The sequence below is a fragment of the Mustela putorius genome, unplaced genomic scaffold (genome assembly GCF_011764305.1).
Source record: "Mustela putorius furo isolate JIRA1106 unplaced genomic scaffold, ASM1176430v1.1 tig00000275_pilon_pilon_pilon, whole genome shotgun sequence".
Taxonomy (NCBI): domain Eukaryota; kingdom Metazoa; phylum Chordata; class Mammalia; order Carnivora; family Mustelidae; genus Mustela; species Mustela putorius.
This window is the reverse complement of record NW_025421341.1, coordinates 6774063-6794897: the sequence shown is the minus strand read 5'-3', so window position 1 is coordinate 6794897 and position 20835 is coordinate 6774063. Positions and strand designations below refer to the sequence as shown.

The 20835-nt window shown below is 42.3% G+C and overlaps 1 protein-coding gene across 4 annotated transcripts; it reads right to left on the bottom strand.

The window, feature by feature from the left end:
- Nucleotides 1–2866: 2866 nt before the first annotated feature.
- Nucleotides 2867–19199, bottom strand: BZW1 (basic leucine zipper and W2 domains 1). 4 transcript variants are annotated; one of them, XM_045078532.1, is made up of 12 exons: nt 19061–19199; nt 17720–17793; nt 15815–15991; nt 14098–14192; nt 12918–12983; nt 12174–12309; nt 11210–11319; nt 10897–11067; nt 10291–10437; nt 9612–9750; nt 7968–8090; nt 2867–7541 (listed from the first exon to the last, which is right to left on the bottom strand). In XM_045078532.1, the coding sequence occupies exons 2-12, from the start codon at nt 17781–17783 to the stop codon at nt 7510–7512; spliced, it is 1260 nt and encodes a 419-aa protein (XP_044934467.1). In that variant the 5' UTR covers nt 17784–17793; nt 19061–19199; the 3' UTR covers nt 2867–7509. The 4 variants fall into 4 exon arrangements, with proteins under 4 accessions (XP_044934467.1, XP_044934468.1, XP_044934466.1 ...); XM_045078533.1 differs by lacking the exon at nt 19061–19199 and adding an exon at nt 19028–19046; XM_045078531.1 differs by lacking the exon at nt 19061–19199 and adding an exon at nt 18533–18659.
- Between the last annotated feature and the right edge of the window lie 1636 nt (nt 19200–20835).

Below are 20835 nucleotides of genomic sequence, written 5' to 3'. Positions count from 1 at the left end.
CCCTACTTGCGATTTCTCTGTCAAATAAATAAATCTTTAAAAAAAAATGAAAAGACAATCTACTGACAAATAAAATTTTTGCAAAACATTTAAAGAATTATGCCCTCATATGCAGAATATGTTAAGAAATTTTACAGTAAATGAAAGGTATACCCACTTAAAAATAGGCCAAAGATTTTGAATAGACATAGCTCCAAGGAATATATACAAAGAGCCAAGAAGGTATGCAACATTATTATTTATCAAGTTTCTTTGCAAATAACCAAAATGAGATAATACTTCATACTCATTAGGTTGGCTATAACCAGAGGCCAACAATAATGTGCTGAGCATGTAGAGAAATTTGCTAGAGGGAATGTAAAAATTGTGCATCCATTCTGGAAAACATTTGGGTCCTTCTTCAAAAAGATAGATGTGGAGTTATCATGTGGTCCAGCAATTCCATCCTAGGTGTATACTCAAGAGAAATGAAAACATATATTCAGGGGCGCTGAGGTGGCTCAGTCATTCAAGCCCCTGCCGTAGGCTCAAGTCATGATCCCAGGGTTCTGGGATCAAGCCCTGAATTGGGCTCCCTGCTCATCAGGAGCCTGTTTCTCCTCTCCCTCTGCCTGCCCCTCCACCTGCTTGTGCTGTCAAATAAATAAATAAAATCTTGGAGAAGAAAAAAAAAAAAAGAACTCAGGATCTGTCTGTTGGTTTGTAATGCTCAGCAAGTCTGTTGTTCATCTTCATGGTCCAAGAGCCCAGTTTGAACCCCAGTCCCGATGCCCGTTTCCCAGCTACAGGAAGAAAAAAGGGAAGACATGGTCTCTTCGAGGCCACTGGAAATAGCCCATCCCATCTTCTGGAACTTAATCATGTGGCCAGCTTACAAGGGAGGCTAGGAGATACTCTTTGAGCAATCGTGTGTCTAGCTAAAAGTTGGGGATTCTAAGAAAAAAAAAAAACGGAATAATTATCAGGGAACACTGTTAGTCTCTGCCACACAGGTGTACAGTGCTGGGATCTACCTGTTTTACTAATTTGTTTTTTGATTCTTAATACAGGGCCCTTACTCTTACCGTACCCACCATCCATAGCCCCCACCTTTTTTCCTTCTTTCTGCAGGGTAAAACCTTGTTTTCTGCTGAATTTAAGGGCAGTCACCTGGCGGTATAAGTTAAGGGAAGCAGACAGAGAAGGTGGCTACTTCTTTTAAAGATGCTCATCTGTTTTCAGCCCTGCTCCTTACCTTAAAGGAACCAGTGCCCCTCAACCTCTGAGACTTCCCTTGGTCCTACGGTATTCATCTAAGTTATGGCTAGCGCTCTGCCGCACTATAAGGGCCTAGCAGAACAGAGAAAGCGAAAACCACACCAGTTGCTCACCTGTTTGCTTGCTTTCAACATATTTATCAACTATCATTGACTTTTTGTGGGTTTCTAACTTTTATATTGTTATTAGAATGGACGTTGACTGCGTACTTGACCACACTCACAAAGTACGACTTTAGTTCTTGCTGCTGGGCCATGAGGACTTCAGCTCATCTCGTCTTTCTACAGTTGCTAAAGCATGCATGATTATTTCGGGGAAGTTCATTACCTTCTCCTAGTTCAAATCCAACAGGACACCTGTATTCGGGGCTTTAGTAGCGTCAGTGGCTTTTTATCCTTCCAAACACATCCTTGACCAATAGTTCCCGGAATGATTATTAGGACCGGTAACTGTGTTAAGGTACTTCCTTTTAAGTGTTTTGTTATAAACTTCTTGACCACTCCATGAGAAAGGCATCATTCACTCATGGTCATTCTTATTTTATACAGGCAGAAAACAAGGCTCAGAGGTTGACTTATTTGCCCATCACACAGCTAGGAGGCTGTTCCAGGTGGGCACGTGCAGTCTGTTTTGTTCAGTGTTAGGGACTTACAAACTACTTTTTTTGAAGTGTAATGTCTCTTGCATGGTTTTAATCATTTACAGATTATGTAACCCTTGAAACCAGACAGTCCCACTTGCTAGTACCTACCATGCCCTTGATTTTGCACTCACCTCACTCTTGATTACCTAGCTCCTCTGGAATACCTGAATTTTGGTATCCACTCCTGTTCCTCACATCATGCTAAATTAAAGCTCAGCGGGGCATTGGACGACACGTATTTATAGATGGTTGACTGACAGGTTCTTCTCTTAGTCTGGTCACTTGCAGCGATCCTAACCACAGAACAGACATCTTGGATTTAATCTTGTCTAAGTTGCCCCTGAACAATTATGTATCCCTAACTCACAGAGCTTTGTGCTGGCAACACCGCATGTTTCCTATCAACATCAGTATTCTGACCAAACCCAGTATTATGCCTGTTCTCATTTCTTCACTTACCTAATGTCTAACGCTTGCTACCCGACGATGCTATTGGATGCTGCACATATAGGGGTGAGTAAGAGAAAAAGGCAGATTAAGCGAATCAATCAATCGTGCAGATCCCTCCCGGCAACGGCTTCACTTGCCTTCAGACTACTCTGGCTGTTGACAGACGCTGGTGGCCTGAACTGGACCTGGAGTTGGGAGTTGAAATGGACCGAACTTGATCCATTGGATGGGAGGGCTTCCCGGGAGGGGAGCTCTCACTTTCCTGGGAGGGCAGATGCACTAGCATTTCATGAAGTAAAACACTCATATTTTTTGACTGTTTGGAGGAGTCTGAAGTATATTTGAGCCCAACAAAAGCAAAAGGAAAAGGTCTCTGGAGGTACAGTGTTTCTGACGGGCTTCACAACACAGTGCAAACCGAAAGGACCAGGACGAGGACCGGAGCCATAACCAACTCCGGTGCTTCCAGGTGATCAGCAAACAACCGTCAATGCAACAAGAGTCATCGCTTCGCTCTTTATGTTAACAAGGAGTCTCATGAAATTTTATTCAACTTTAAGGGTACAGACAAGAAGCAGATTTCACAGTTAACACAGAAATAATGCAGCGGTGGGGTTACGGGTTGGGATGGCTGCGCTGGAGGTGGTTCTGAGCGCCAGCAACTAGCCGGAGCAGCAGCGACCCCGATTTCTCCGTTCTTCAACTGTGCGCCATGCCGGGGTCCAGGACTCCTAACTAGAATGGAAATGAGGTGTATTTACAGAGAAAATATTCTTAAGATGCCAGAGAACATAGAACATCTTTTTGAAGTAATAGAGGCTTCAGTCTATAATGGGTCCCTTATTTCCCTAATAGAGTAACCTCTAGGTCAACCGCTTAAGCACAGCCCTTGGGATTTCAGCTTTAAAAAATGGTTTCAACTATTTTTGTCCTTATTGTAAAACAGTTCTATGGAATGGAAACTCCTGAAGTGGAATAGCTCAACTATATTTGAAAACTTTGTCACACCCCAAATTCAACGTATACACTTGATGCAATTCCCAAGCCTGCGCTTAACAGTCATCGACATTCTAATTATGTCATAGTTTGAACAAGGTATTGTTCCCTTCAAATAGTCGACAAAACAAGACTCCGATTTCTCACCAGTGTTTCCTCCTCTATGGCACTATAGTGGGCACCACAAGCAGCTGAACTTTTCATTTAAGTAAGGTTCTTATTAAAAATTTCTAAGTCAAAACAAATGACTAAGTTGACAGCGACTAAGCGCATCTGTCAAGTGTCCTCATCCTTTTTTCAGTGCGTTGGAACGAGAAAAAACTGTAAGGGCATGAGAAACAAAAAAGACTGGATTTGAGAAGTCAGCCAGAGAAAGACAATTATCCTATGATCTCACTCACATGTGGAATTGAAGCAACAGAACAGAGGGTCATAGGGGAAGGGAGGAAAAAACCAGAGACAAAACCAGAGAGGGAGACAATCCAGAAGAGACTCTTAATCAGAGGAAACAAACTGAGGGCTGCGGGGGGGGCAGGGGTGGCGGGTGGGGTAGCTGGGTGATGGGCATGAAGGAGCGCGTGCGCCGAAACCAGCACTGGGGGCTCTGCAGGGCGGACGAGTCACTGACCTCGACCTCTGAAACTAATACATCACGCTAATTGAATTAATTTAAATAAAAAAGGGATTTTAAAAAATGGCTTGGATTTGATATGGCTGCTCATTGCCCAGTTAAACAGGGAGGAAAAAGCTGGCAGAGGGAGTCGGGAAGGCTTTCTAATCCACAGTGTCATACAATTAGGGATGACTGGGTTGAGGCACAAATCCACTGCAATTCATTTTTAAACAAAAGCCAATTATAAATTATTTTGAAGTCAAAAGTACATACATCTTCGAGAGTCCACTTAAATAAAACCTACTGAAAAACTTAATTATATTTTAAAAATTTAGGCCTCAGTAGGCTGGTGAAAAGAAACACAATCTATCAATGCTAAAGGATTAATACTTTACATAAAAATCTTGGCAAGGCAATTTACCAGAATTCTCACAGAAATGCTTAACCTATTTTACATGACACCTGTAAATAGCGTCTGAAGAAAACTTTCACAAAGGTAATCCAGTGGTCCAAGTGATTATGCACACTAAAATTTTGGCATCTGTTACACCTAAAGCCAACCAATATTTGTCAGTTCCTAATCTCCTGTAGTTTCATCAGTAAATTTCAATACCATTATCCACGTGTTAGCCTAACGACTTTAAACCATTCACCTAGGATTTTGACTTTTATATATTAGAAGGATCCCAAATGATTTTACTTAATGTAACATTTACAATCAAGTAAGAATCCATGAAGACCTTCCAAGCCAGTGGGGAATGATAGGTCTGTTGCCTATGGCGGGCCGCGGTGTAAAGTCCAATTGTAAAGATGGGCAGGAAAAATCCTGTCTCAGGAGACACATGTGCATTAAGAGATGTCTGCCAATGCAAATGGCTATCATTAGGTCCCCTCCCCTTTAAAAGAAGATACACTAGGTCATGCATTTGCAGTAGGAGTGATGTCACTGCCATGCGGGACCAAAAGCCAACAAAAATATCACTCTTACTCTTTTTCATGTGTAAAGCAGTTATACAACTCTTAGTCACATGCATTTCCTCTCACCACCATCACTATGCTTTGTCAAAATGTAGAATTTTTGGTATTTGGAATTTTCATGAAACAGAATAATAAATATCCCTAGGACAATACTTAAGAAACCTATGATCAGCTCTAAACATGTTTCATTATGGCACCTAAGAAGACTTATCCTTAGAAACCAACACCAAGTTTGGAAAATCAACTAACATTTATCCAATCATAATTACAAGTACAATTTTAACATCTAGATTAAGCATTACATATTTGATGCCATAAGTGGGCACTGGAGGCGGAGTTCCAAAATTACCAATTAAAATTCAAAATGAAAATCTGCAGTCTTGAGGAAGCATTCCCTTTCTTTACACTTATCCATTTACTATAATACTGTAGTAAGTAAAATACTACTTTGTCATTATGAAGGGAAAAAACTACGATCAGACAAAGATCATAATGTAGTTCTGGAAGACTACACACTCTTTCACTATACACAGTATATAATAAAATAGGGTACACTCTGTACGACAGTAACATGCAATGGTTTGGCTGTAGATATATTAAATGTAGTTTTCGCTACATCAGAATTCTGTGGGGGTGTTTGGTTTGGGAATCGTAAGGATGAGAAGGACAATTACTCAATGCTTAACACAGCAGAGACATCTGAACACATAACATATACCCACTCTTAGGTATTGACATGGAATATATAGAAATAAACAAATGAAAGAAGACTGACCTCTAACCTAAGTGTAAGGATGGACTTTATTTTTTAAAAAAAGTCTTTTGAGGACTACAAATTACAAAGTAAAAGCAGATCACTATGTAGAAACCTAGTGAATACATTTTGCCTGTGCATGAAAACTTTATCAAAATTATTCATTTAACAATTTCACCTCATTCACAATGGTCTGTTATAACGCTCTTCTTCATAAGGTTATATATTACACGTTATTCCCTCAAATTCTTGGCTCATGAGAATGGCACCTTTGAAAGGGGCAATTTCCATTCAGTCTCTGGTGGCATTATTCCAAGTTTGTTTCTTTCATCAAGAGAAAAAAAAACCTCTCAAAATGTTCACTTTTAACATGAAGTTTCTCCACCAAAGTGGTCGTATTTTGTTTTCTAATGACTATATATACACACACACACACACACACACACTCACATATATGTGTATATATATATATACATATATATATAAAATATATATATGGGTAGCAGCAAGAAAAGAAAAATGGAAGTTAAAAGGCAGCCATTAAAATAAATGGATCAATTGTACAAAAGAGATATTTGGCTCATGGCAATTTAAAAAGATGGCAGCGTGGGTATGTTAACAGCCTGCCACTCGAGCTGGAAGCGTGTTACGTGAATGAAGCTGACCCAGTGTGGTCAGGTGGGAATGTATGGCCATTACACTTCATTCTTTACAACAAATACTTCAAGCCAAGAGGAAATGAGTTACACTTAGAGTCTCAATTAGAACATGCTGACCACTTAACATTTAACTCACTGGGTTTAGTATAATCATTTCCTTTACTCACACTATTTTTTTTTCCCAAGAAGTAATCTCTATACCCAGTGTGGGGCTCAAACTCATGACCCTGAAATCAAGAGTCAAATGCTCTACCGACTTGAGCCAGCTAGGCGCCCCTAACTCACGTTCTTTTGGGTCCTTTCCAAAACTTCAAACGAAGTGCACGATAAGTGTAAAATACTTTAAATGACAAGATTTTACTAAGGTACATTTGAAAATGGGTGTAAAGAGAAGAATATCCCTCTGTTTTTCAGGGAAAGATACAAACCGAATGCAGAAGTTTCTCAATGGGAAAAAGCTCAACTTTTCTTCTTCCCACTACCTCCGCCATATAAAATTTCCCAAAGAACTCACTTTTAAGCTTGTTCTCTATGGCTCTACTAAAGGATGAAAACCAGAGAGCAAACAACTGAGTTCAAGAACACCCAGGGTTAAAAATTTAAGAAAATATCAACATGCAAGCAATGGTCCAAATACTCAAGATTCATGTTAATGAATTCAATTACTGTATATGAGATTTTCATTGATGAGCAGGGCTTTGGGCATACCAAATTATCACACAAATCATTGCCTTTTGAGACTTTGGATACTTTTACAGTTTAATTTGCAAACAGAATATTTATAACAAATTATTTTTAACCAAATCATATCTTGAAAACTGTTTATATAGAAAACCCAGGGAATAAAGTGAACTGTTCATTGTGGAAGGCCTTAAATTACATTATTACAGTAGAAAATACAGGAGGTAGAAGATAACTGAAAAGACTAATGCAACATTAGATTCAAATCTATAGCTCCTGTAGCTACTTAAAACATGGTTTTAGAAACTAAACCCAACATTTCCAGTAACCATAGAAACAGTTAAAATAAAATTTGCCATGAAAGCCCTTATATCATGCTTGATATAGGGAGGTAGGAAGATGTAAGAACCAGGACACATGAGACATGACATTTTATCTACAACTCCTGTTTGCTTTACTGAGGGTGTAGTTTCACAATTCAGTCACCTTCTTCAGCTTCAGACTCAGATTCTAGAAAAGGGGAAAAATGCAGTCAAGCATTATATAAATATCAGAAAGCAAAAAGTTCCCATTTATTAACTTTGAAGCTCTTTATTACAATTAAGTAATTTTATTAATAACCACCTACTTAAAAGGGGGATATTCAAAAACCTTCATTTGTAAATCTAGTAAGTAGTCTCAAATTTTTCAATTTCCCTTCGAATACGTATGTTAGTGTACTGGCCAAGCCATCAGGATACTTTAGTATTTCAAGTCAAGTTCTTCCCACCTGCCTTAAAGCAAGTGAGTATTGGCAGGTCGGTCACGAATGAACAACAATCTGTCCTCGAGGTACAGAATGGTAATCTCAATGAGAAAAGGTAGTTACATTCTATGACTGCTTTACAATGAGTTCTTGGGCTTTACCACACACACTGCGCCAAAGACAAGACTCACCTTCTTCAGCATTTTTGAGCCACTCTACAAACTTTTTCATTTGCTCAAGGAAGACGCTCTTCCCCTTTGCAACATGCGCATCCTTGTACCACTTCAGAATGGGCTCCTCGCTCAGGACCTCAGCTACAAAGAGAGCGATCGTTACATCCGGGGCTTCTCAGGCGAAGTCAGAGGCCACCTAAAGCGGAACTGCCTGCCTGGCAAAACTGAGCCTACTCAAAGGTATGGATAATTACCGTATTCAAAACGCTCAACTGGTTTCTTCAATTCTGTAAGGACAGTCCTCCATTACGAAAAGCTTTATCAACTTGTTGCCAACGTATGACCCGCAACTAGGAAACACTGAACCAGTGATTCTCCCAACTGAAGGCAACTTACAGCCCCCTTCGCTGGGACATCTGACAATGTTGAGAGACATTCTTGGTTGTTACAGCAGGGAGAGATGCTACTCACCCCTCTACAATGCACAGGACTGTTACCAACTAGAGTTAAATGGCCCAAAATACCAGCAGTACCAAGGCTGAGAAACCTTGTGATAAATGATTAGGGCTATCTGATGGGTGACATTAAATTTTTTATGTGTGACAATGGTACTGTGGTCTTACTAAAAACAAAAACAAGTCCATGTACTTTACAAAGCCATACTGAGAAATTAATTAAATGAAGGTTTCTAGGATTTGTTTATAAATGATTAAGAGTGGGGGGCAGATGTAAATGGAGGCATACTTCCAAGAAACCTTACTGCGCACTACATACAGAAGCCCGACTAGAGCCAGAGCCCGAATACTGGGGAACTCATCACCCTACTCTTTCTTAAGAGCAAAAAATTCTGGGGGTGGGGATACAGATCTCTAAGTTTAGAATATACGAACCAACAAAATCATTTATGAAAACCAGAGCATGGAGATACTACATGTGCACACAAACCACACTTACTGGGGTCAAAGTGGTCTGATTTATGCAGAACTGAAGAAAACATTATTAATAACCATGTAAATATTGCAATGGACTCTCTCCCAACAAAGTGCTTATTTTTATTACCACTTTAGACCAGTTTTCTGAAATAGGATCACAGAAATGGAATAGTAACTAAACAGAAGGTTTTATAATCTTTACAGTCTCGAAGGGCAAGTAAAAGTCTACAAACGGGTAATGGGGTAGAGTGTGATGCGAACTCAACTTGTCATAGGCCCAAGACTACAGAAATGTAACAAGTGTGTCTGGGGAAGAGAACTGATAGAGAATGGGAGGTGAAGTTTGAGGACACATCAAGATGATTTTAGGTTTTAACTTAGTAAGGTTTAGAGATGTTTTGATATATAAGTGGACTAAAAAGCACCCAATTCAATTAGAGACAATTTTGTCCCATGATTAAAGTAAAATATTTTATGGAGCTGATGTTCAGACAACTCCTCACTGGAATTATTAGCAGTATTCTAGATTTTTTTTTTTAAAGATTTTTATGGGGGGGGTGGTTTAGAGGGAGACAGAGAAGCAGATTCCCTGCTGAGTATGGAGCCCCATGGGGGCTCAATCCCAGGACCCCGAGATCACAACCTGAGCTGAAGTTAGAAACTTAACTGTGTGAGCGAGCCACCCAGGCACCCCTAGGATTTCTATCACCAAATTCAAATTTCAAATTACCTTTATAAAAAAGCACCACTATTTTCTGGAAGGCTTTCATGAAATGAATGTTGTCATAGCAATACTCCTGAATCTTCAGTAACAGAGTCAGCTCAGACTGACCTTGAGTAGTAAAGGCAGCAAGTAGAGGGCTGTATTGCTTTTAAAGGGAAAGGAGAAAAAGGTTTGCCATTTATTACAATGACCCTCCATTTCAGAATTCCTAAGATACAGAACTTTTAAAATCACTGTGAATTATATTCTATGTTGTGCAAACTAAAACAATCAAGCAAATAAAACAAAGCAGCAGCTGCAAAGTGTCTAAGTCAAATATGCAATATCGCACCAGGGCTTCTAGACAACTGTCAATACGAAGTTAATAATTTAGAGGATAAAACAGGAGGGCTCTTATTTTCCAATACTCCCATAAAAGCAAACACCAAATTGTAGGTGTATGCTATTTTTAAACGTGTATTTGTTTTTAACTCGTGAACCGAAGAAAGTTGAAGTTAGACTTTTTTTTTTTTTTTAAAAAGATCATCAATAGTTTGTAACTACCATGAACAGTTATTTGTCTACTCGCTGGTGTTCATCCCCAGGAGCCACAGGATGGGATCTATTCTCTAAGTACAGTACCAGCTCACGTGTCCCCACTTTAAAAAGAGCAGAGAAATGTTCTGAAAAGGCCTAGTTCTGACACCTTCAAGTGCTTGATGGCTTGCTCTGCTACAAGCTCTTCCTTTTTGTTCCACTCCACGGTGCTCATGACGCTGGACCAGACTATCCCAATGACAACAGGTTCTGGGATGTTGTTTTTTTTCATCTCCTCCTTGACATACAAAATTATCTGCAAAAAAGAATTTAAATTTAGTAAAAGAAATCAATTTTGGTATGTACACTCCCTACATCAAACGCAGACCTTTTACAAAAACATAAAAACACCTTTCCGTGCAACTGGCAGTGTCTCCATGTGTACCACACGAAAGCAGAGACCGTTCAGAACTGGGAGGGATGACCTCTAGTCCAAACCTTCACTTACACACAAGCAAGCTGGCCAGGAAAGGACAGAGATGGAAATACAGGATTTATCCACTGGCCTGCACCCCACAAAATCCCCAAGCATTGTCATTTCTGGGCACCAGTAAAGCACTAAATATGAAAAAGACTGACGAGAAGCCCCAGCAGAACATTCTAGAGCTATTAATGAAAACCCACTGTGGTGAAATACTTGAAAACTTCTCAACTGAATAATCGTTTTCTCTGCCAGAAAGAAATCATTAAGATGGTTTAAATAAAAATATCTTACATCCTTAAATGGGTCACCACGGGACATCTGTTCTTGAAGCTCTTTCTGGAGTTCCTTTCGAGCTCCTATGGTTTGCTGATTCCGAACATATTCCGAAAGTTCTTTCAAGCCTGCCTCTGTAAAGTACTTCGTGAAGTGTTCAACGCTCTGTTTATTGGCAGGAAAAAGTTCCTGAAAGAAGAATTTAATTGGGTTAAATGATCTTTAATCCTATCAAGAAAAACAACTCCTCTTTTCACAGATTAGAAACTGAAGTTCCCTCATCACACTTTTAAGTGTCGCCAAGAACAGAAGCACGAAGCAAACTACAAACCATCAGTCTGTTATCCATGCTCACTTTCCGAAGACTTGCAGCCACGGCATTGATATCTTTTTCATTTATCCATGATTTAAAGAGCTTTACAGCAAAAGCTGCTGAAACCCCTGTAGAACAAAAGAGCTTACTTAATAGATAAGTGTGTTTCAACCGTTCTATCCCCTTATTTTCAAGGGGCATAGAATTACTCACTTTCTCTCTAAACTTCTTTCTACCACTAAACTGCTTAGCATTTCACTCCAATTTCTCTTCTATAATTTACTAGTTATATATTTTTAGTTATTAACACTGCTTTTGAAATGTATAAAATGACAGTAATGGTACTGACACTTGACAAAGGTGTCTTATTAAGTACCTAGTTGTCTAGTTTTAAAGTTAGTTTTTGGGGCGCCTGGGTGGCTCAGTTGTTAAGCATCAGCCTTCAGCTCAGGTCATGATCCCAGGGTCCTGGGATCCAGCCCTGCACTGGAATCCCTGCTTGGCAGGAAGCCTGCTTCTCCCTCTCCTACTCTCCATGTCTGTCATATAAATAAATAAAACCTTAAAACAAAAAACAAAACAAAACAAAAACCTAAAAAAATGTAAAAAGTTAGATTTTTAACCATAAAGAATTATTTAACTATGAAAATGACAAAGGGACCTTATTTCCTTTTTGGTTCAACATATCCCCCAACTGGAATTAATCTTTCTGGGTTTCCCCGGCATTTCTCTTTTTAGGTTATAACCACATTTTGTCTGAGCTTTGGATATTTGCTGTATGCCTAAAGAGAGCCAAAGGTATGCATGAAATAGCATCTAATGAATTTTGTTAAATTAAAGGATAGTGAAGAAAACGAACACAATTACAAACAAGCCATATCTACATAAACTATATTCTAGCTTTTGTGTTAGTTCACATCTTTCATGATCTTATCCCCACCCACAGCCAACCAAAGACAACTCTTTACTAAGAGGTCATTACCTTCTTTAACCAAATTCTCGTTATAAAGGCTATTAAGAATGGATGCATTAAGTGTTCCATTAGCCAGAAGAACACCAGTCAACATAGCCAGCTTGTTCCTCTCCGACTCTGAAAAACCCTTTAAGAACAGCAGCAGCTATAAAAGTAAATAATTAAAGGTTAAAAAGAGCAACTGCATTACATAAAGAGAAGCAGTAAGGCAAACGATTTTGGTTAAAAAAGTGTGGGCTCTGAGGTCTGACCGTCCACATTTTTATTTCAGTTGCTTGCTGAGTGATGCTGGGCAAATTACTTAACCTCCATGCCTCAGTTTCCTCACAAGTAAATGTGGATAATAAAACTTGCCTCACAAGATTTTTGTATTAAATGAGTTAATAATTACACCAGTGCCTGAAACGTGATAAATGTTACTATTAATGTTACTGGATTCTTTGGTCCGCCTATACACAGAATACCCAAGACTCCAACAGCACGTATGTTAAAATTTCTTTCTCAATATGCTTAGCTCTAATCCTCTATCCCCTATCTTGAACAGACCTCATTTTGACTTTTAGCCTTTTGTCACTTGTTTGGACACCAAGCTAAGAAACTGTGTATAACAAATTGAACTAAATGATATACCCCAAACTACCTTTCAGGCCACATAAATAGCTAATCATTTCAAATCTGTGGCAGAATTAAGATACAATGTTCTCCTCTTTGACCCCGACCTTTTATTCCCATAAAGCATACTGTTCTTCTTACCTTTTTTACTTCATCTTCAAAACCTTTCTCCAGGTATTTGTAGCGCCTGATTAACTTGTTAAAAACCTATGAAGAAAGGAATTTAATAATTTCATAACTATAGTTGCCAGATTCCTAAAAAATCTGAGTATCTCTCAGTATCTTTAGAACATCAAAGAAAACCTTCTGCTGGATAGGAGTTTACAAACTGTGTAAGCCAACTTAGGAAGAGTCTGTCAACTCCCAAACCCTACAGTATATGATCTAACACTTAAGCCATCCCACAACAGATTTTTATTGCCAAATGTTAAAAGCAAGGACTAATTATTGCTCAAATACAAGTCATTTACCCATTTGTAGGATATTAATAGAGTAAGAGCACAGATATAGTTTTACTTTCCTAATGACACAGACAACCAATTTCTAGGCTAGATACACATGAATTCTTTGCTTACAATAACACAAACCTAACTATGTACGAAACCTTCAAATGAAATTTTGATTGGGAAGCTAATCTGCCTATAACCTATTCATCTTTAAGAAGTTATACACAGGGGCGCCTGGGTGGCTTAGTCAGTTAAGTGTCTGACTTCGGCTCAGGTCATGATCCAGGGTCCTCGGACTGAGCCCTGCTTGTCCCCTTACCCCTCCGTCTGCAGGCGCTCTCTCAAATCAATACATCTTTTTTTTTTTAGATTTTATTTATTTATCAGAGAGAGAGGGGGGGAGAGAGCGAGCACAGGCAGACAGAATGGCAGGCAGAGGCAGAGGGAGAAGCAGGCTCCCTGCTGAGCAAGGAGCCCGATGTGGGACTCGATCCCAGGAAGCTGGGATCATGACCTGAGCCGAAGGCAGCTGCTTAACCAACTGAGCCACCCAGGCGTCCCTCAAATCAATACATCTTAAAAAAAAATTATATGTAGAATAATTCTATGATGGAAATCATGACAGGGAAATGATTTTCCTTTTCAGCTTGAGGTTTTTCTTAAAAATGGATTAATTCCAAAGGGACAAGTAGGAAAATAACCAATTCAATCTTTTTTGTTTTGTTTTCCTTAACACATTTCATTATATTGCACCAAAAAGTATCTCTAAATCTTCAGCTCAAATTCCTTCAAGCTTTTACTTGCAACCTCTTCAAAGTAGACTCTTCCTATTCAGATGGATGGTAGCTAACCAAGATAAATAAAGTCTCATTTACCTGAGCAAATGCTTGCATGGTCTCTAGGTCTTCTTGTGCCGCGAACACACAGACATCTGTCCGCATCATGTCATCTGCCAGCGTACCACCTGGGGCTGAGGTATATTTACAAAAAATTTGCAGTGACCTTCACTGAAAATTAGTAATTGTTTCCATCTTACTTTCTGGAAGGATTCCCATTATAAAATAAAATGATAAAAATTCTAAAAGATGATCTGGAAGCTAAGTCAGGATCTCAGTAGGAGTATGACTAGTTGGTTCAGGATGTGTGAATAAAGTGAAACAATTTAAGGGAATAACGCCCTTCAGCAACCCAAATAAACTCGGTGCATTAGTAACTCAAATAAAGCTGTATTAATAACCACTCAGCAGTATCAAATCTGTCACACAAGTGGAGATGCTGAATTGGTTTTGATAACGTAACTTTTCATAAATAAAACCACCCTGTAAGTTGCCGAAGAGGTTGGGCGGTTAAAAACTTACAAGTCAGAGACTTTATCTTTTACATACATTTATATGTATTTACAGATACAGTGGTATCTGATACATACTTAGAAATATGGGGAGAGGGATGAAGTCAGGGGGACACAGCCAGATCAGACTGTTAACCGTTACGGACGTTGGGTAATAGACATTTGTTTTACTATTCTAAGATATCTTCAAAAACTTCTTTAGTGAAGGTTTTACAAAGAATTTTAAAAGCAGGCTTATTGGTAGTATTGTAAATAGAAAATGGGTATTTCTTACCATAAACTGGTAATGCAGAGGAAGAAATTCTCACTGGACTAGGCATTAGAACGTATGACAACATGTTCCTCGGCTCTACGATGGGTAATTATTCCACTGCATGTAAGTCACTGAAACCTCTCTAAGCCTCCACCCTGAGTTCTGATTCTATCAGCCAGGCTGTGAGGGGCAACACAGTTACCACTGAAAACATTCTGAAATATTTTAAAGAGCCATGGAAAGGAAAGTGCCACCATCATTTGACGATATAGAGCTAAATGACACATTCTCTTAAGATTTCCTGAGTGCGTAGAGCGGAGGGAGGAGTCAGAAGTTGCTGAGCAACAGGAATACACTGTGAGCCACACGAGGTCATTTCGTATTGCGAAGGAACTTTATTAAAACTTACTTAAAATAGTGTCATTTTAGTATACTCTAACCCAACATATCAAAAATACGGATTTTAACAATTCAGTATTCAAAATATTATTATGAGGTCTTACATTCTTTTTTCTATTAAGTCTTTAAAATCCAATGTGTATTTGACAACACCTCTCAATTTAGATCAGCCATATCCCACGTGACAGATAGCCACACCCAGGTAGCGGCTAATGTACTGAGGAGTGCAGTAGTCCTCCGGCACACAGAAGTTGTATTTCACAAGACAGAAGAGGTAATAAGGGTTTCTCTACTAACTGAGAACGTTCAAACAAGCAGGAAGAATTTATTGACTGGGAATGTAGTAAGGACATAGGTATCAGAAAAGGCATCCCCAAATATTATGGTTTTGTAACAGATTTTAACTATAGAGCTAGACAGAGCAAGAAAATTTGCTAAGTTACTATGATAAGGGAGGAAAAAAATGGAAAAATCTTGTGGTAAAAGCCAAAAAAGCCACCCCAATTTGAGAGGACTGTCAAACAGCTCGGATTCTGAATCCCACGTGATCTCTACACATTCCGCCTCCCACAAAACCCAGACACTTACTTACCCAGCATTCCGCCGGCCACCAGAATGTCAAAGAGTGTTTCTGCATAACGGCGGTAATCAAGCTTTGCTCCAGAAGCATCAAGAAACTTTGCTACTGCTTCCAAATCAGTACCAGTTTCAGTTAAGCCTTGAATAATACAGTCTTGAAACTGAGTAGGGTCAAACCTCTCTTTTTCATCTGGGGGGAAAACCCCACAACATTTAGTGTTAACAGGCTTACAAAATGCCACCAAACCACCACCTTACGAAAGTCTAAGTCCTGAATAAATGAACCACATTTAGCACAATCTCATTGATTTCAACAGCTGTAAAACACCAAGCAAAGACCTAAACACACACACTCTCTGCAATGCAAGGCAGGACTACCTAGTCACGAGAACTGCGTGGCTTTTTCCCCCACTATTTTTTCACTTAAGTCTCATAAATGAGGATTTATAAAACGAGCTAGTGTGCTCCTATAGCCAGGAGACAATTTGTACCCTAAATGCTCTCCTACTGCCTGTGAGCTTTTCTGAAATTTAGGGCATCCTCTAAATTTCAGGTCAATTTTATTCTTGAGTTAAATTTTGTCCAAACACTGGAACTCTCCATTCTTTTCTCTAAGTGCCTGTAACACTTTCTATGTTGTTTTTTAAATCGTTCATTTGGTACTTAACAGTGCCTTACGCACAAACCCAGCCTTTACTGAGCTGCTACTACACTCGTCATGACAGGGTTTGACCTCTCCATCTAGGTTAGATGCTATCTTAATTTTCACACAGCACTAGAGTAATCAACTCCTCCCTGTCTGCCCAGGACTTTTCTGTTTTAGCACTGAAAGCCTATGTCCTGGGAACTGTGTTCAGTCTCAGACAAATCTGGATGATGGTTCATGCTACCCAGAACCCCATCATCAAGAATTAGGGGGGCATGAGTGATCTCTATCTGGAACTGGGGAAGTGACAGCTCTTCCGGATGCCAGGAACAATAAAATTACTTGATACTAAACACATTCAAAAGAACAAAGACTTTCCCCCATCACTGCTGAATTGCTCTGGTTTCCAATTTCTGTTCCTCCTCTTGAGAAAATTTACCAGGTTAAATCTAAAAAATCTAAAAACTAAAAAAATCTGCAAAGACTAGCATCAAATTGTCTTCAGTCTCCCCACTACAAGAGGAGAGTCTATGATCAGGGATTACAAGACTCTGTAATACACATCTCAAAGTGTCTGCTACCTAGGGTAAAGTAATACAATTTATAACCAGTAGCTGACCCAATTCTATTTCCTGTAAAATAAGGTCAATAGGTGTTTTTGAGCAGTAACACTGGAAGATATGGGGGGAAAGCAGGATACAAAATATACCTGTGACCACACCTATTTAACTTTGTATCACTAGTATAGTGACTTGCTACAGAATTAAATATTCGCCTACCCACCCACGAAGACAGAAGCAGTTAATGTAATTCTACAGTGTGAACTCTGTTCCATAATTAACTTCCATGCATAAAGGTTTTTCTCTCACAGTTTCACAAAGTTTGGGAGGAATTAGCAATCACAATAGCTCTCCTTTCATTAGCTAACTTTTTCCCTCAAGCATAAATCTGCTTGAATAAAATTTAGCTAGTGAAAATGCACTCCATACTTTAAAAAAAAAAAAAAGAAGAAAGAAATATACTTTAGCCTTGCAATAAAAAGACCATTCACTAACCTGCTTAAAGACACATATGTTGATACTAAAAAATAAAGGCTTAGAAAAACACTGGAAATATTAAGGATGTATTTGAAATGGCAGTCAACTACAGATTCAAGGTCCTTTCTGGTATTTTCTTTTAAAGTTCACTATTAAACCACTGCCTGCCAGAGAAACCAAGATAAAAAAGTTATTCTGGAGATGTGAAGAGAGATGTTAAAACACAAATATTTACCTCTTTTTCTGGTTTTAAAACGCTGGCCTGATAGCGTTGGCTTTTGCTGCTTTTGATTATTCATAAAAGACACCCTAGAAAAGAAAAATAAGGCCTTAAAAATATCACTGCCATTAACATTCATTTTAAAACCAAAGCATCAAACCTTGGTCTAGTCACACAGAAGTCAAATATTAACACAAACTTTCAGCCTGGCAACAGACCTGGGGGAAACAAAGAATCACGTTTGCCTGAATTAAATGTAACTTCAAAACCTGCATTTCTCCCTACAAGAAACCTTTTAAAGGCGGGATGTACACTTTTAAATGCCTTTACAGCACCACAGTGAGCGGTGGCAGAACACCCATCACAAACACAATCGCTTTCCTCCTCGTTCCTCTTTAAATTCCCCTTGATTCCACTACTTCTCAGCACCACAGACGGCTAAAAGAGATCACCACCCAAGTCAGGGGGGATACAGAAACGTTACGTCCATTTTCAGACACCGGTCAAGAGGTGAATCCTTTCTAGAGGGGTTTCTGAGCAGCAGCCCCCCTACCCATGGTGGCTGTGACTGCGGCGGCCGCCTGCACCAGCCCCGCCGGCCAAACGCCCCGAGGGCCGGCCTAGCCTCCCTGCCCCGTTCCCTGCAGCCGGCCCAGCTGCCTGCCCCGTTCCCGGCGATCCAAGTCTCCTCCCCGGCACGTGTCGCCCCTCCACACCCTTCCGGCGCCCGCCGCTGGAACGCGACAACCCGCCCGCACGCAGGGCGCCCCTGGCCGCCGCGGGGTGCCGTAGGGGCTGGTCCCGGCCCGCAGCCCCTTCCCCACTGACCCCGTCGCCGGCGGTGGCGGCCGCCGCAACGAGCGGACCGCAGGCGCCGAGGCGCTTCGCGCCGGGGGCCCCGCCGCCCCGTACATCCGCCCGCCCTCCAGCCACAGCAGCGGCGGTGGAGGCGGCCGCAGAGGTGGTGGCGGCTCCCCCGCCCCGCCCGCCAGAACCCCCCACGCGTACATCACCCAACAGAGGCCGCAGCGGCTTTGTTACCCAGGCCGGGCAGCGCGGCCGGCGCGGGGGTGGGGGGGCCGCCTCGGCCACTGCCGCGGTCTCCGGCGCCGCAGCGCACGCCCGGGCCCCACGTTCCGGCCCCGGCCGCACGCCCTCGATCTCCCCGGCGAGGCGGCGGCGGTGACCCTCGAATCCAGGCCCCGGATCCCGCCCGGCCTCATGCGGCGGCCTCCGCTCGGGCCCATTCAAGCGGGGCCGCATCGGACCCGCCACCCCCCCCCCCCCGTGCCCCCGCCCTGTCCGACGACGAGGGGCCACAACCTCGGCCGGGGACAAGCGGGCGTCGCGCCTCACCGAATTTAAGGCGAAGAGGAAAGAGCCAGAAATCCCCGAGGTGGCGGCAACTGCGGCGGTGTCTCCTCCGCGACCGGAACTAACGCGAGGAGGAGGGAAGAGTGTCACCCCCGCCCCGGCCGGCCTCCTATCGCGAGATTTCCTCCCCGGCGTCCTCCCCCGCGGCCCTCCGCGGCGCCGCCCGGAGCCTCCGCCGGCTCCTTTCCGCGGGGCGCGCGGTGGGAAGGCGGAGGGCGCGGGAGGGAGCGGGAGGCGCGTGCCCCCGGCTTCTCTGTTTCTCTGTGGGGAGCCGGGTTTCCGGAAATGTATCCCGGACTGGCGTGTTTTCTCCCAACTCTGCGTCGTCCGGCCTCTCAGCACGTGGAGGGGGTAGAGGAGCAGCCGCCCCGCGCCCACCCCTCGCCCGCGCCCACCCCCTCGCCCGCGCCCACCCCCTCGCCCGCGCCCACCCCCTCCAGCTCGGAGGCCGCCCAGAGTCGCGCCGCGTAGACGCGGCCCCCCACCCCCGCCGCCGCCACCCACCGAGCAGGAAGTCCCAGCCCGAGGGCTGGGTGCGCCGGGGCCCTCCTGGGGCGGTGGTTGAGCTGGGCCTGGGGCCGGGCTGCGGCCCGCGGCTCCCGCCGGGGGCGCCGGAGCGGGAGGACTTCGCTGTGCGGTGCTGGCGCGGTGGGAGATCCAGGTGGAGGCGTTCGGACGAAAATCCGCTCTCCCTGCTGTGGCCGCCCCTCCTTGCGTGGTCCTCGTCGTTTGCGCCTGAGTGTGGTGCTGGCGGGGACCTGGAAGGCATCAGACTCCCCTGAAGGGTTTTTTACAAACACAGATGACTGGGTCCCACCAGCACAGATGATGTAGGCCTGTCGTGGGACTCAAAGACGTGCATTTCTGACAAGTCCCGTGGGATGCTGATGATGCTGGTCTGGGGACTGCACTTTGAGAAGCACCGGTTCGAGGGTGTCTCATCGGAGAGCTGGGGGACAGGTAACGTGTGTGAAAAGCACCGTGGACATTATAAACCTGAGCAAATAGCGATGCACCATGTCTCCCAGGATCCAGCCTCTGCATAGTGGTTTGCATTGCTACTTATCCTGCCAAACACAAAACAAAACAGAAGTCACCTTCCCTGGACTCTGCTTCTCTTCCTTAGCAAATATTTTGGGCAAATTAGTTTGCATTAGTTGATATATGTTCTTGAACTCAGACTTCTGACCCCTTCCCTCACAACTTTTTGGAAAATTAGTTTCTCAGAGTTCTTTCCTGAAATTATTGCCAAATCCAGTGATCCTTCGATCCTTCAGTTCTCACCCTCCTTCCCTCCCCTGAGCATTTAGGACATTACCCGTCCCCTTAACCCTTGTTCCAACTGTCCCGGTTACCCCCGGAGACTCCTTTGTAATTGCCACCACCTCCTTTTTGTGCTCATACCTTTTATCTTCCATCATGCTTTCCTACATGATACTCTCGTATATTCCTAGAGATTTAACTTTTCAAAGAATGCCACATTCTCTTATTGAATCCTTAAATATTTGTTGAGTCTAGGCTCTATGCCCTTCCAGGCTGAGGGAATAGCAGCGGGCAAGTGCTGAGGTAGGAAAAACTTGGCCTGTTGGAGGAATGGGAAGGGGCTAGTGTGACTAGACCTTGGTGGCAGATGGGAGGACCTTGGGAGATGGGAGCACAGGTGATTGGTCAAAGCCGGAGTTTTTTAAGTCTAACCCTTTATGGTGAACTCCATAGTCCCACTAACTGTTATCTCCACTAAATGCCAAACCAAACAC